Here is a 15,199-nt window from a genome sequence, read left to right on the forward strand (position 1 = left end):
CTACCTGGCTAATCAGTGAGTTTCAGTTAACTGACTAAATAAAAAGGAAACACTTGATTAAATTAGAGATGAAGTATACTGAAAGCAGGGGCATCTACACAGGTGTGGTTCCAAAGTTCATTAAGAAATTAACATCCCATCATGCTTAGAGTCATGTACAGTGCATTCGGAAAGTATTCAGACCTTGACTTAAAAATAAAAAAACATCTGCGTTGTCTTGGCTGTGTGCTTAGGGTCGTTGTCCTGTCGGAAGGAGAACCTTCGCTCCAGTCTGCGCGCTCTGGAGCAGATTCTCGTCAAGGATCTCTGTACTTCGCTCCGTTCAGCTTTCCCTCGATCCTGACTAGTCTTCCAGTCCCTGCCATTGAAAAACATCCCCACAGCATGATGCTGCCACCACCATGCTTCACTGTAGGGATGGTGCCAGGTTTGTTCCAGACGTGACACTCAGCATTCAGGCCAAAGAGTTCAATCTTGGTTTCATCAGACCAGAGAATCTTGTTTCTCATGGTCAGAGTCCTTTAGGTGCCTTTTGGCAAATCCCAAGTGGGCTGTCGTGTGCCTTTTACTGAGGGGCTTCCATTGGCCACTCTACCATAAAGGCCTGAATGGCGGAGTGCTGCAGAGATGTTTGTCCTTCTGGAAGGCCCCCCCCCCTCCACAGTGGAACTCTGGAGCTCTGTCAGAGTAACCATCGGGTTCTTAGTCACCTCCCTGACCAAGGCCCTTCTCCCTCGATTGCTCAGTTTGGCTGGAAGGCCAGCTCTTGGAAGAGTCTTGGTGGTCCCGAACTTCTTCTATTTAAGAATGATGGAGGCCAGTGTGTTCTTGGGGACCTTCAGAAATGTTTTTGTACCCTTCCCCAGATCTGTGCCTTGACACAATCCTGTATTGAAACTCTACAAACAATTCCTTCAACCTCATGGCTTGGTTTTTGCTCTGCACTGTGGGACCTTATATAGACAGGTGTGTGCCTTTCCAAATCATGTCCAATCAATTGAATTTACCACAGGTAGACTCCAATAAAGTTGTAGAAACATCAAGGATGGTGGTCAATGGAAACAGGATTTACCTGAGCTCAATTGAGTCTCAAAGCAAAGGGTCTGAATACTTATGCAAATAAGGTATTTTGTATGTTTTTATACACTTGAAAAAATTTCTAAAAACCTGTTTTCGCTTTGTCATTATGGGGTAGTGTGTGTAGATCGATAAGGATTGTTTTTTTATTTAATCCATTTTAGAATAAGGCTTTAACGTTAAAATGTAGAGAAGGTCAAGAGGTATGAATACTTTCCGAATGCACTGTATGTGTCCAAATCTGTGTTGCCTTACTCTCATGAGCTGTCCAAAGAATGGGTTTCTGTGTATTTACATGGTTTTGTGTGTGTGTGTCCGGGTTTCCGTTAGCCGGTAAAAGCCGGTTTTTGGCCGATCTTTTTCTCAAGCTGATAAATAAAATAGGCAAATTGGCAATCCCATTGCAAAATAATGCTTTTTAGCCTATTAATTGATGAAAATACCAGTCGATGTAAATACAGCACATGCTCATCAGTCTATAGGTACATTTACCTAATTTTGTGGAATTAAATTGCTGTGTATTTTCGGTAGTCGTTATGATTCTTATTCATCGCACACGCACAGCATACAGATACAGAGCCTAGTTAGAGAGGAAAATCTGTCAGACAGCGTGAGAGCTGCTGCTACAGCTCCTGTTGCTGCTGGTGTGAAACGTGCTTTTATAAGAGCAATCATTACGCAACAATTCTAAATGCAATCGCGTGTTAAAATTGTTTTGATGGCCACGATAAAAAATAGCTACTATTTTATTTTTCAAACTGGTAATTGAAGCACGCTTCCCATTCAAGTGCATAGGCAACGGTAGGCATGCTTCAGTGCATCACACGACTTTCCAATGAGCTGGAGGCGGTACGCATTTTGAAAACATACCTAATTGTGTGAAATCTGAATATTTTATTTAATATTATGTCTTACCTTGCTTCAAAGTAGCCTAGTCAAAATCAGTTTCTATAAATGTGGAGGCAATTACAAAGACTTCCATATGCTATTGAAAAAAGTAGCCGATTTCTCTCATGTTCTATTGTTTTCAAAACAACTTTGTTTCATTGTTCAGTAGCCAAAGGAACAATCCTTGTCATATTAGCAACCCATGCTGGTTGTTGCATCTTTAGATCTCCCATCTTTCAACATTGATAAGGGATAATTTCATCTCTGTCACATGAAACCGCTGGCATGTGCAGTGCACCTTTGACAACGGTGTTCTCCCGCTAATTGCATTATTGAACTTACATTTGCGCGTAGTCTACTTCCTTGTGTGCATTGCTTAGCTTATAATGTGAAGAAATAGTTTATCAACATTTTAAGTTAATGTTCTGATCCATTGCTTCAGACTCATTCATTTTTAATATGTTTTTTCCCAAATGTATTGTATGAATTTGGGATCTATTGTCCCACAACTGTCCCAGAGTCTGTTTGGAAATGCCCTTTCTTTCACGCACGTACAAGCTGACCAATAGAATAGGTCAACTTTTCTACTATGGGGGACAGTAGATTGACATAGGCTTGTGATTTTGTTACTCATCTTGTCTGAGGAAAAGTAAACGTGGAGAGTTATTCTAACATCTTCAAAGCTTCCTCTGAGTTGCATGTTCTGTTAAGATGAATTACCATAATCTAAAATGTGATTTCTGTCATGCTGAGCACTGTGGGTAAAAGCCCTAATCAGGTTACGCACCCAATACATATGGGTCCGGTACATTTCTCAAATGTCCAGTAAATTAAAACGCTGCCGGTCAAATGTCCGGAAACTCTGGTGTGTGTATGAGACCTTACCTTGTTGGGCTGTCCAAAGAAGGGGTTCCCAGCACAGCGCTGGTTGATGACGTCTCTGATGAGGTGTTTCTGTCCATTGTAGGTGGTGAGGATACTGATCCTGTCAGCAGGGTATCCCAACAGACGCATGTACATGAACAGAGCGACACAGTACTCTGCCTCACCCAGATTCTAGAGGGAGGGAGGGGAGGGCAGGTTAGATAACACGTTTTGCACACAGAGGAAATTAAACAAAATACTATTACAAATACAAAAACCAATTTCCTAGCGTATGAGAATGTTTTCCCCTACTGGTTTTAAATGGGCCTATATTACATAGGAGAGAAAGTGAGATGATTACAAAAGTGTTCATGTTCGTAATACAAATTTATTTCCACACCAAAGTCAAACTCTTTTAGTACCCAGAGAGCATCCGTCCTTGAGGGTAATGGAAACCATTGTGTGTGTATATTAAATCTGTGCCCAAGCGGTGGTTTGAGAGGCATCTCTCCCCCTCCACAGCCTGGGCCTCTGCTAGACAGCTAGCCATGGAATTTCATCAAAACAATGTACCTCTGTTTCTGTTCCCCTTGACCTGGATGGACTGATATGGACCCCGTTAATATGACTAAGGCCAGGAGATTTTCCTGACTATGTCATCTGACCAGGAAATACTCTGGGGCCCAGTTTGAAGCCCAGAGACACTCCCTAGGATACAGACATGCAGTAAGGCACACATATCCACCCATCAGAGCAGACATCTGTGTGTGTGTGTTTGCGTGTGGCGTATCCAGTAGTTGTGCCCGTCTGTCTCATGTCACTGCTTAATACAAAATGTGATCTAATGTGCCCAAACTCCAGATATCTCAGTAACCATGGCAACAGCTGCCTCTGCCCATCGCCTCAGTTTGAGTGTAACGGCCCAGGACTGGCATGTGGCTGAGAGCAAGGAAGATGGGAAGGAAATAGGGAAAGAAAAAGGGAGGGAAAGAGTATATGGATGTGGCACACTCCTCTACCCCTTAACACTAAAACCGCTGGGCATCGAGGGCCCCACCCCTTCAAGCTAATGAGCAGTTATTTTGACTGCAACATTATAACAGTGTAATTAACACATTTCATATATGCTTGTGTTTATGAAGGTCTAAGGCGCGGTCAGCAAGACGCGCGGTCAGCAAGACGCACGGTCAATCGATGAAAACAGCAGTAGTCTAAACATCTTTTTAAGCACCAAGTGCGCTTGATAAATAGTGATAATCAGCACAAAAGCAATAATGGCATTATAATAAATATAAGTGTTAATATGACAGCAGTCAAAAATAGTCTATTTATAAATCAGATACCGTGGCAAATTTGTCTGTTTCTTTGTCATCAAAATGGAGGTAACGTATGATCTCTGAAGCAACCCGGTGACATGGTTTCTCCAAAGAAAAGTATCCCTTACATGTCTGACCAGAAGCTCTCCATATACACGCTCCTCCCACCGAATGCTCCATGGACATACAGGATAGAAATGAAAGCTTCCCAGCTCATCAACAGACAGGGTCTCCTTGCTTAGCCAGAGTCAAGTCTCTGAATGCTGTAACACGCCCATGTCATAAACAATGAAAGCTGGTGATGGCATTGCTGATGCGTTTTGCTTGAGATGAAGGATCTGCTGTCTCAGTGATGACATTTTGTGCCGATAAATTGTCCCGTAGCATTGTCACTGGCTTGTTCCATCTAAAAATGGTGCAGTCCTTTCCTCTCCCACCGTTTCATTTGGTAGTGGCACGGGCACTTGCTCAGTGTGCACTGTTCTGGATTTTTTGTGTTTAGGCCTCGGAGATGTAGTTATTCAGGCTGAGGCTCAGAATCAGGAGAATAATCAGAAATGTCATGATTCATTTCTTCCTCGCCAGAGTTTTCATTCAGATCTTATAGCAGCGCAAACGCAGCATGTGCATCCATTCATCTTGGTCTTGATGGGTAATTTACAATGGCAAGTTCTCACTGTGTACTCCAAGTAGACTGAGAAAACTGCTTGGATTTGGTGGAAAGATGAACATTTGAAATATACCAATACAATGGCCCACTCTGTTCTTAATGACAATTGGTGATTACATCATTGTGCATTGTTCGCTTCCCTTCACTCATCAACTCACCCATTCTCCCTCATCATACTTTACGTCATTTCATTGGTTCTTATATATGTGTGAAATTAGTTTCGGTATAGTTCAGGTTCAGTTGAGGCAATTATCTGGGTGATTATCAACTGGGCACGGCCCATTACTCTGTCGGGAGAAGGAGCGGAGCAGACCCAACTGTCAGGAAGATGATGAGCAATGGGGGGGACTATTTATTTATTATTTTTATTTATTATTTTAATTTTTTTAAAGACAAGCCGCCATAAAAGTGGTTATAACTCCAGTTCCGTTAGTGATATTAAGATTCTAACAGCAGCAGCATCTTACAGTCTATAGACTTACTTAGGAAAAGCCCGGAAGGGGGGAGGCATGACGTTAAAAATGGCACATTCATGTTTTTTAATTCACGAGCAGTCAAAATTACTGCCTTAGCGGTTCTAGCGTTTAGGAAAATTAAAGAGAGTTAAAAGTCCTCAGTTGAACTACTGTAGAATCAGGGCTGAGTGAAAGATACTGAGAATGTAATGTACTGGTAAATACACAGACATGCTAAAGTAATCCATCGAATGTTAACCTTTTCCAATGACCAGTGACTTCAATCTTCTCTAGCGCCCATCAGTGATCTATTGAATAATGAAGTGAGGCTAAGACCATATACAGCATAGTCCAGTGGTTCCCAATCTGGGGTACATGTACCCCTGGGGTACTTGAGAAGGCTCATAAGACCATTGGTCAAATCCACCAGGGTACTTTGTGGGTTTTCAGTACAGAACAAAATGTGATTCGGGGTACAGTAACCAAAAAAAGGTTGGGATTAACTGGTCTAGTGTACATCACAACCATACCTTGTGTGTCATTTTACAACTATAGGAGATGTGGATTAATAAGGGGAAACATTTTCATTTTATGGCCCATTGCAAGTGTGTGTACAGAGCAGGGGCACTCACAATGATCTTGAGGGGTTGCCGTATTAACGTAAAATGTACTTTAGCAAATGAGCCATGCCAAAGAGACAGGGGGATAGATCGCTGTTGGCTAGGTCTCCTGTTGCTAGAGCCCAAAGGAGTGCCTTGAGCTGGAGTGTGTGATGGGGGGAGGAGGCTGTTTGTACAGCTGTGACAGGCATTCACCACACTTTTGGACACTATTGCCTCTCCAGAGTCCAATTCACCCCTCTGATCTCTTGATGTGTGTGTATATGTGGTGGGCGCCACTACCCCTCTGGTCTCTGGACAAGAGTGCTTATTAAAGGGGGGGGGGGGGGGTATTTATGAGATGTGGTACATTTCCTTGCGGCGCCTGAAAGTGGCAATAGGAAAACAGAGAGGAGAGGAGCTCATGTGATCTGATGTACAGACCGAGAGACACACGCTCCTCATTTAACCAACAATGGGCAGATTCAGCACACACACACGCATACCAGGGTTTCCGTTAGCCAGTAATAGCCGGTTTTTGGCACCCCAAAAAATATGAAAAGCCGATAAATCTAATTGCCGCAGGCCACTTGTCCGGGAGAAGAAGAAAAAAATGCCCTTCTGAAATAATGCTTTTTAGCCTATTCATTGACGGAAATACCAGTCGATGGAAATACATTTGACCGGTCATGCTGATCGGTCTACAGGTTCATTTGCATAATTAAATTGCCTAGTGTATTTTTGTTAGTCAGATACAGCTCTGTCATATAGCTGCTGCTACAGCTACTCAAACAGCTTGTTCGTTGCTGCTGGAGTGAAACGAGCTTTTACGAGGCCAAAAACATATACCGGTACTTCATTTCTTAAAACCGGAAAGTTTTACTTCATATTATGAGGCAAGTCTTACCTCACTTCAAAGCAGCCTCGTTAAAATCCGATTCTGACCATAGAAACGTGGAGGCAATTCTTTAATAAAGACCTCCATATACCATTGAAACCAGAAGCTTATTTCTCTCAAGTTCTATTGGTTTTCAAATCAACATTCTGTCATTGTCCAGTAGAGTAAGACTACATCTTTAGGTCTCTCCTCTTCCTAGATTTCTAACTGCTATTTTCTTATCAGTCACATGAAACTGCTAACATCGGAGGTGCCCTTTTGACAAAGTGTTTTCCTGCTCATTGCATTAGGGAATTAACATTTGTGCCTAGCCTAGTGCTTGTGTGCATTGGTACGCTTATAATGTGAAGAAATAATTGTTTATCAACATTTTAACCTAAACATTGTGACTCATTGCTTTTAAAAAAAATTATAATAATATTTTTTTTTTAAATGTATTGGTTGTATCGTCCCACAACTGTCCCAGAGTCCGTTTGGAATAGGCAATTTCTTTCTTGCACAGAACGACAAGCAGACCAATAGAATAGGTCAACTTTTCTACTATGGGGGATAGTAGATTGACATAGGCTTGTGATTTTGCTGTTCGTTACTCATCTTGTTGTGTGAGGAAAAGTAAATGTGGACAGTTATTTTAACATCTTCAAAGTATTATTGGCCGATATACCGTTTATACCATAAACTGTGCAGGGTCTGCGGGCTACACCACTGCTTATAACTTTAAATTAAGTATAACTATAAGAAATATAATATGTGAAATAAATGAAATCCAGCTCAGAGCTCCAGCTATACATTGGTTTTGCTAACCTGCTGGCTAAGTGGCTACATCAAGCTTCTTGGTTACAGCAGAGACATTCAACCCTCTCCTGGGTCAAGACCTCTGTTGCCTAAATTGTTTTGTGCGTCCCCCCAGAAATAGCCCCCCCCCCCGTTTTTATACCCCGGTATGGCACAGCAACGGTACGGCACAGAAACGGTATGGCACAGAAACGGTATGAACATCTGGATACCGCCCAACTCTACTTCAAAGTGTGCATCAGAACTCAGTAAGGACGACGCACGGAGCTGCATGTTCTGTTCAAACCTATCACCATAATCTAAACCTGATCTGTCATTCTGAGCACTGTGGGTGGAAGCCCTAATCAGATTATGCACCCAATGCATATGGGTCCAGTTCATTAAAATGCTGCCAGTCAAATGTCCGGCGCCACATTTTCCTAACGGAAACCCTGAGACGGAAACACAGACAGACAGAGACACGCACACAGACAGACAGAGACACGCACACAGACAGACAGAGACACGCACACAGACAGACAGAGACACGCACACAGACAGACAGAGACACGCACACAGACAGACAGAGACACGCACACAGACAGACAGAGACACGCACACAGACAGACAGAGACACCAGCCTAAGCCACTTTATAAGGAAAGACAATCTAAGTGCTAGTCTGGAGGACAGAGTCATTAGCCTGTCCTGAGTGGCTCCAGTGTTAACGGTTAGCTAGCCCGGGTAATGAATATATCATCTGGACTTGTTCTGAATCCATTAAGCTTTAAAATGAATGAATCCTTGAACAATAAACACTACTATGCTACTGTGGTGAGTGTGCGCATATGTGAAGTGTGTGTGTGTGTGTGTGTGTGTGTGTGTGTGTGTGTGTGTGTGTGTGTAAGTCTAGGTGGACTGCTTGTGTTTGCGTGCTTGTGTGTGTGGGCGTACGCAAAGTCCTTGTGCGTGTTCCTGTATAAATGTGCATTATTAACCTGGTAGAAGTAAGGGTTGGGCTCGGACTCTCCCACTCCATTGAAGTCCTCCACGTTGATTAGCTGGAAGTCGAAGGTCAGGCCAGGGTTGGGGGCCTGGAACTGGGGCAAGAGCTGTACGTGGGGCAGGTTCCCCAGCTGCTTATAGCGCCAGTTATACAGGTTACACAGACTGGAGGAGAGATGGACTACCATGTTAGCAGTCATTCATATGGTTAGAGAATGACACAGTATTAAAAAGGTGCTACACATAGGATTATGTAGAATGTTTGCATTGTAATTTCAGAAAATGGCCATCATTTATCTGCCACTAATAGCCACAAAGTCAAAACAGCTTTCCCAGTTTGACAACAGATTCCGCTCTGGCAGAAGAAATCCAAAGGCCAATATCACGGCCAGTCAGAACATTGGCGGGTAAGTAATACTGTGAAACACTATCATTCCACTTTTAGCGCCAGGAATATGATCAACGTTTTCTGAAATTATAATGCAAAAATGTAAAAAAAAAAAAAAACCTTAGTGTAGCACCTTTAAAGAGCGATTCACTATTCACCATTCTAGCGTCCATGTTAGTATACAGTACATACTGAGGGCACTACTACTGATTAGCCAAGCCAATTAGCCAGGGAGCCATTCACGTGTATCAGCGGCTACTTAGAACCTATTGGATCACGGACATAACCAATTAAACCCTCCTGGCTAACAGACTAGTTATTCTTGTCTTGTCTTATGTTTAAGAGGATTAAGAAATGTCACATTCACACTAAACCAAATATTCTGTTGCTATTTGTGCATAAATGTTTGATGATGAAAACTTCAAATGACTTGTTTATGTTTGATTAGATCAAAATAATATGTACCGTATTCAGCGTTTCAGTTTAAACCATATTCCCTTGTCCCCAGTGTCTAACCCACCTGGCGCGGGCACGTCCCTGTGCGTCCAGGTCAACGGTGGGCACCCCTAGGCGTACGAAGCGGGTGAACAGGGACTGCTCCATGTTGGAGTACTTCTGGAAAGCCATGTTCTTAATGACGGGGGGCAGCTGGTGGTGGTCTCCTATCATGATCCAACGCTTCAGCCTGCTGTAACCGTCTTCTGGGTTCTGGAGCGGGAGAGGAAAGATACAAGGTCAGTTCTTCTCCACAAAGTGTTCTTAGGGAAAACGCCTTGTAATTCAAAAACGCCCATCACCGGCCCTGCACCTCTTCACACATCTGCTCTTCACCTTTCCTTCTCTCCATTCTCCTCCCTCTGCCTGTGAACTGAGTGGTGAACTTTGTGCGCCATCTATCTGGCTGGTATATAATACTGGGAATGCAGGAGAGGAGAGGTAGGATAGAGACAGAGCGGAGCCTCACTGATGCGTTTACTAGGCTTCTGCTGATTAGGAGGGAGAGTAATGAGGGCTTGACCCCAGACAAACCTGATATTACCAAGGCTCATAAGTCCAGCCTGATTCAATCACTGATAGGGATCCAATGGAAGGAAAATGAAAGGTGGGGGATGTGGATTCTCGTTACCGCCTGCGATGCTACGACAGCAGGCATGATGGGTTGGATGTTAGCGTTGGTTGGAGCAAGAGGAGACTAAGAGGTTGTTGGCCAGGTTGATGTGGCTTAATGGTCTCCCTGATGCCATCTGCTACCTGAGGCTATTAGGCCTCAGCATGATGACCCCATTCATCCTGAGTGACAAGGAGTTCTCTTCTCAGGGGAAGTATAGACCTAAAAAAGGGCTTCAGACCAGTGGGATTTGGGGGTCTGGCTGTAGTAATGTACCTGCAGCAGGAGAGGGATGAAGGTCTCTATCTCCAGGATCTGAGCTGCTTCCTCCATCAGGATGTTGTCATACTGAAAACAGAAGAACATTTGTGTAAGTGACGAGTTGCCTCTGACCCGAGTTGTGTGTGTGATCGTAGGGTGTGTGTGTGTGTGTGTGTGTGTGTGTGTGTGTGTGTGTCTGACCTTGAAGCCCAGCTCTACCAGGTCATGGCGTTTGAGGGCAGCGTGGGTGCAGGTCATAGCGATGATCTTTGCCTCCTTTACCAGCAGGTACTTGGAACGGTCCAGTCCGCTCCTCAGCAGCTCAAAGGCCCGGAACTCCTGATGGACACACACACACACACACACCACTAGTAAGAAGGTGGTTCAGAGGGCTGGGGTTAGGGTTAAAGGTTAAATCGCCCGCATTGTCAGGTTGTGATGACTGGTTCAAAGCGCTGCACCACAGTGAGCAGATGTTTATCATAAGATGACACAATGGAATACAATTATCCTTGGATGTAAAAAAAAGTGAAGGGTAATATAACACTTAAACCTCCATCCACGGGGATGTGATCTGACTCAATGCTCTAAATAAACACAATACATCTATGTCGGAAAAAAATACTTTGCTTTGGTGCCAAAATAGGGGACCATAATCAATTGTGTGTCCAGATATATGTCAAATGCTGTCATCTACAACAGGGAGGTCATGCAAGGCCGTACATTTTTTTAAATATAAAAACAAAAATTCACATTCCATTACCTAAAAACAGGATTCTTAGAGATTCCATTGAAAAAAATACCAAAACAAGGAATGAAATGTAAGACAGTAATTGCACGTGACCTTGCTATGCTTTTAGGAAATCCTTGAGATCTCAAGACCGGATATCCTCATTTTCAGCAATCTACTTGTCAGTCCTTTCTATCCTCAGGAGCAGGCAGGGTGAGCATTTAAAGGATATGGGTTAGTGTTCAATAGAAGCTTAGTGAGCAGCCCAGCACTTCACAACAGATTCCATTACAGGGCTCTTCTGAATGGGAAAAGCAAGACTGGGGGTGTTTTCCTAAAAGGGACCGAAAGAGAGTCGCTTAAATTGAGAGAGACCAGGCAGAGACATCATAGCTCTATACTGCTGGGGATGAGAGTGGGCTAGTAGGCTAGTGTGGTTATTTTGAGACGGCCACATTTGCGGTCAAGGGGCTTGGGGGGTGAGGAGGGCTGAGGGAGGTGGAGCCTCAGAGGGAACTGGGAGAGATAAATATTTGATAAGTTCCTATTTTTACAATAATATTAAACGCGACCAAAACATGTAATATTAATGAGGGCTATTTTTATCCCCCCCGTGGTTCCTCAGCGGTTGAAGGGTGAAATTAAGCCGTCTTTCTTCCTACCTCCCTGGGAGGCTTCGCGGACTGAAAGGAGAGGAAGAAAAATATAGGAAAAAGAAAAGAAAAAGGATAAATAGCGTGAGGCTGGATGTAGAGAAATCCAAGCGGTAGACATCTCTGTACACTGTGTTCCGGTTGTGTGTGTGTGTGTGTGTGTGTGTTGGCACCTCATAATACACAAACATCTTTAAAACACTCCTGGTAGGCAGCCAGGCAACAGAGCACTTTCATTCTCCTGTGATTGTAGAGGGAGATTGTAACATCTAGGTGGGGAGACAGACTGATATCACAGCAGCATCATGGGCGAGGCTAAGGCCAGGCTGAGTGAACATAGTGAGGTTCTCCTGTCTGATGTGATGGGGCCAGTGATACGAGGGATGCTATAGAAAAATCAAGGCCACACATACATGTTAGGATATTACCTCCAGTGAATAACTTCTTTATTGCTTCTGTGAGGCCTTCAACGTTGCTCCCATAAATCTCTAACGTTATTGTTATCTCTATATAAAGACTGGGCGCAACCAGGAGGGGCTGTATCTGAGGTGTGTGTGTGTGTGTGTGTGTGTGTGTGAGTGTGTAGGGAATGCAGAGTGAATGCAGGGGCCTGTAATCTCCCAGCTTCATCTGGGGAGACATGCACTGCCACATGTCATGTAATGCCAACCCATGTCTCACACAACACACTCACACAGAGAGAGGGAGGAGAGGGAGAGGAAAGGGATAGGAGGGAGAAAAAGGGAGGCCGAGAGAGAGAGTTACGTGGAGATAAAGATGGTGGTGAAAATGGAAAAGAAAAGAATTGCGCCATCTATCCAACCGCATCATATTACAAACTCCTAATATCACAACAGAAACAGCTGTTGAAATCTGATTCAATGCGATGCAACTGTGCCTGCAAAGCTACTTCCGCAAAGAGTAGGACGTCCATAGAGAGAGGGGATCAGAATCGGACCTGTTATGGAGCCAGTGGGGTAAACACAATCATGTGTTCAGTGTTCCAGCTCCCACCTGCCCACAACACACACAGCTGGCTAATGACCCATGAGGAACAGCCAATCTGCTGACATGGTGTGTGTGTGTGAGAGAGAAACACACTTACCACTGACTGGGGTGAAGATGTGTGTGTTCAAGAGGTTGTGAGTGTGACATGTTGACCTCTGACAGTGAGGAGCTTCTTGGCGTGTTGAGCATGTGCCTTCATCTAGATAAACATGTGACGTGTGTGTGTGCGCCTCTACGTGATGCGTGTGTGTGTGTGTGTGGCCTGCCCTACCTCCAGCTGGGTAAAGATCTTCTTGATGTGTCGGTAGCAGCCCTCTGCGATGTCCATGTCTTCTTCGTAGGAGCGACCGTAGAACACAGGCTGGGGGGCGTTTGAGAAATACTTATGGAAGGGGAACTGTGCTGCCACGGCCTCGGCCTCCACCGGACAGCCCTGCTTCGAACGGACCTTGCTCATGTACTCTTCCCAGCGAGACATCACCTACAGCGGGAGGACACCAGACAGACCCCCCCTCCTGGATGTTACAGGTCTTGCTCCTTTTTGGAATGCCGCACACATGCATTCTCACTCATACAGATACACACAGTTGAGTCCCATTCACAGAGCACGCCTGCTTCTTCATACAAACACGCTCGTTGCATCACATACAAAAAAGGCACGCAGTCATAGACATGGACGCAAACACACATTTTATAGTAAGAATATAAATGGGAAAAGAACAGAATAAAATATGAATTCTATTTTCCCCTTGAGTGTCACGAGAACGTGTGGAACCGTGATATATAGTGATACTTTCAAACAAAGGAAAACAAACACAGCCTTAGGGAAATGAACAACTTTCAATTGAATCAGTATTCCAAATGGGGCTGTCGCTTGGCCATCTGCTTTAATAGGCCATAACGATTAACAGAGACCATTATCCACCCCTGATATTCTACATCAGGACCATCTCCTCATGCTCATTACTGCCTGATGTCCAATCCCTTACAAGGTCTCTGAGTGGTAAGGTGACAGGGCAGATGAGAGGGAACAGAGGACACTCTTCATCTGACAGGAGTGCCCTGGCCTATACACAGAGATGTGTAACCATTTAGAAACCTTTATGACAATGTTATGGGAGATATTTTGATGAGTTGTCCGTGAAGTCGTGTAGATAGCTGGTGTCTGTTCTGCTTGCGTCTGTTCAAAGACTATAAAAAGCTTGATGACAATAGGAATCAGAGAAGAGGGGAGACCCCTTACTGGCATGGAGGATTTCAATGTGTTGAGTGAGGGGTCTGGCATAGACCATAGGTTCCATAACCCCCACTACAATACTGAGCCTGACACAATGACTGTGGAATCTGCTATTAAACCACTGTCTCCCTCACTCCTCTGCCTCCCCTCACCAGCCTCCCGTGCTCCTAGTTTCATCTTACTGACAGCATGCCTCCTCAGTGAGAACTCTTCTTGATTATTGATATGGGCTATCGTATGAGCCATCTCAGGTCTTCTTAAGTTGACAGTTGCCTTGGGTTGTCTTCTCTTTTGTTTAAAAAGGCTCTGTTGTCTATTCTGGGCTGTTCTGCTGATGCCTCCTGGAGCCAGTATGCAGTATTTAGGTGACAGAAATAAACGGAGGATCGAGTATAATAACTGAGGGGTTGGTATAATATTGTGGTATTCTCTGTCGAAGGCAGATATGAAGTGAAAGGAAACTAGATACTGACACTTACTGAACTGGGATGTGGAAAGCGCAACACGGATAAGCAGACTTTATCCCCTTGAACGTTGATTTTAGAGATGCATTTTATTCTCCATTTTTGCAGGTGGGGATATAAAGAATTATTGATTCATCTGGAAATGCATGTGTCCTCCCTGTACTGGAAAGTGGCACACACACACACACGTTCACATCCATATACGCCTGCACCCAGAACCCACACATCCTCCTGTACTGACCTGGTAGAGGTAGAAGTGTCCTGCGGTCTCACAGGTGTAGGACACGTCTCCGGGGACATCCAGACTCTCCTGCAGACGACCCACCTCTCTGAGCAGCTCCAGCCTCCTGGCCAGCACGTAGTTCACACGCCCATACCTGAACAACATTCCACATTACATCAGTCTTTTCATTCTAGGACAACCTCAACCCTGTTACGTTATTGGGACTTACTAGCGTATTTTTTTTTTTTTATGTTTTTTTTTTTTACCTCGAGATGGAAAATCATAGTGCTGATAACAGTCCCAACCTCCCTTACACATTGCCTGCCCTTCAATAGCTGAGGGTCATATCACACAATTCTGAGGGGAAATGTTCATGTTTTGAGGAGATCTGAAGCCTAAACCTGTGACATCATAGCCTAGGGATAGCGTTTTAAACCTCTAAAATGTTCATCCTACACGTGAGAATCAGCTGTAAGCAACAAGGCAGCAGGCTTCAAGTGGATAATCAAAAGTATACGAACGCTAACTCAATGGCAGTGGTGGAAAAAGTACCCAATTGTCATACTTCAGTAAAAGTATAGAT

The 15,199-nt window shown here is 44.1% G+C and overlaps 1 protein-coding gene across 1 annotated transcript in view; it reads right to left on the reverse strand.

The window, feature by feature from the left end:
• aqr (aquarius intron-binding spliceosomal factor) overlaps positions 1–15,199 on the reverse strand; it is a 60,729-nt gene that overhangs the window by 12,071 nt on the left and 33,459 nt on the right. The window contains exons 25-31 of the mRNA XM_014193836.2: positions 14,635–14,770; positions 12,964–13,173; positions 10,503–10,640; positions 10,317–10,388; positions 9,453–9,640; positions 8,538–8,709; positions 2,851–3,021 (exon numbers count right to left, since the gene is read on the reverse strand). Of these exons, the coding sequence (XP_014049311.2) occupies positions 2,851–3,021; positions 8,538–8,709; positions 9,453–9,640; positions 10,317–10,388; positions 10,503–10,640; positions 12,964–13,173; positions 14,635–14,770 (1,087 nt within the window). The remainder of the gene's footprint in view (positions 1–2,850; positions 3,022–8,537; positions 8,710–9,452; positions 9,641–10,316; positions 10,389–10,502; positions 10,641–12,963; positions 13,174–14,634; positions 14,771–15,199) is intronic.

Source organism: Salmo salar, chromosome ssa01 (assembly GCF_905237065.1).
Source record: "Salmo salar chromosome ssa01, Ssal_v3.1, whole genome shotgun sequence".
In the NCBI taxonomy this organism is placed as follows: domain Eukaryota; kingdom Metazoa; phylum Chordata; class Actinopteri; order Salmoniformes; family Salmonidae; genus Salmo; species Salmo salar.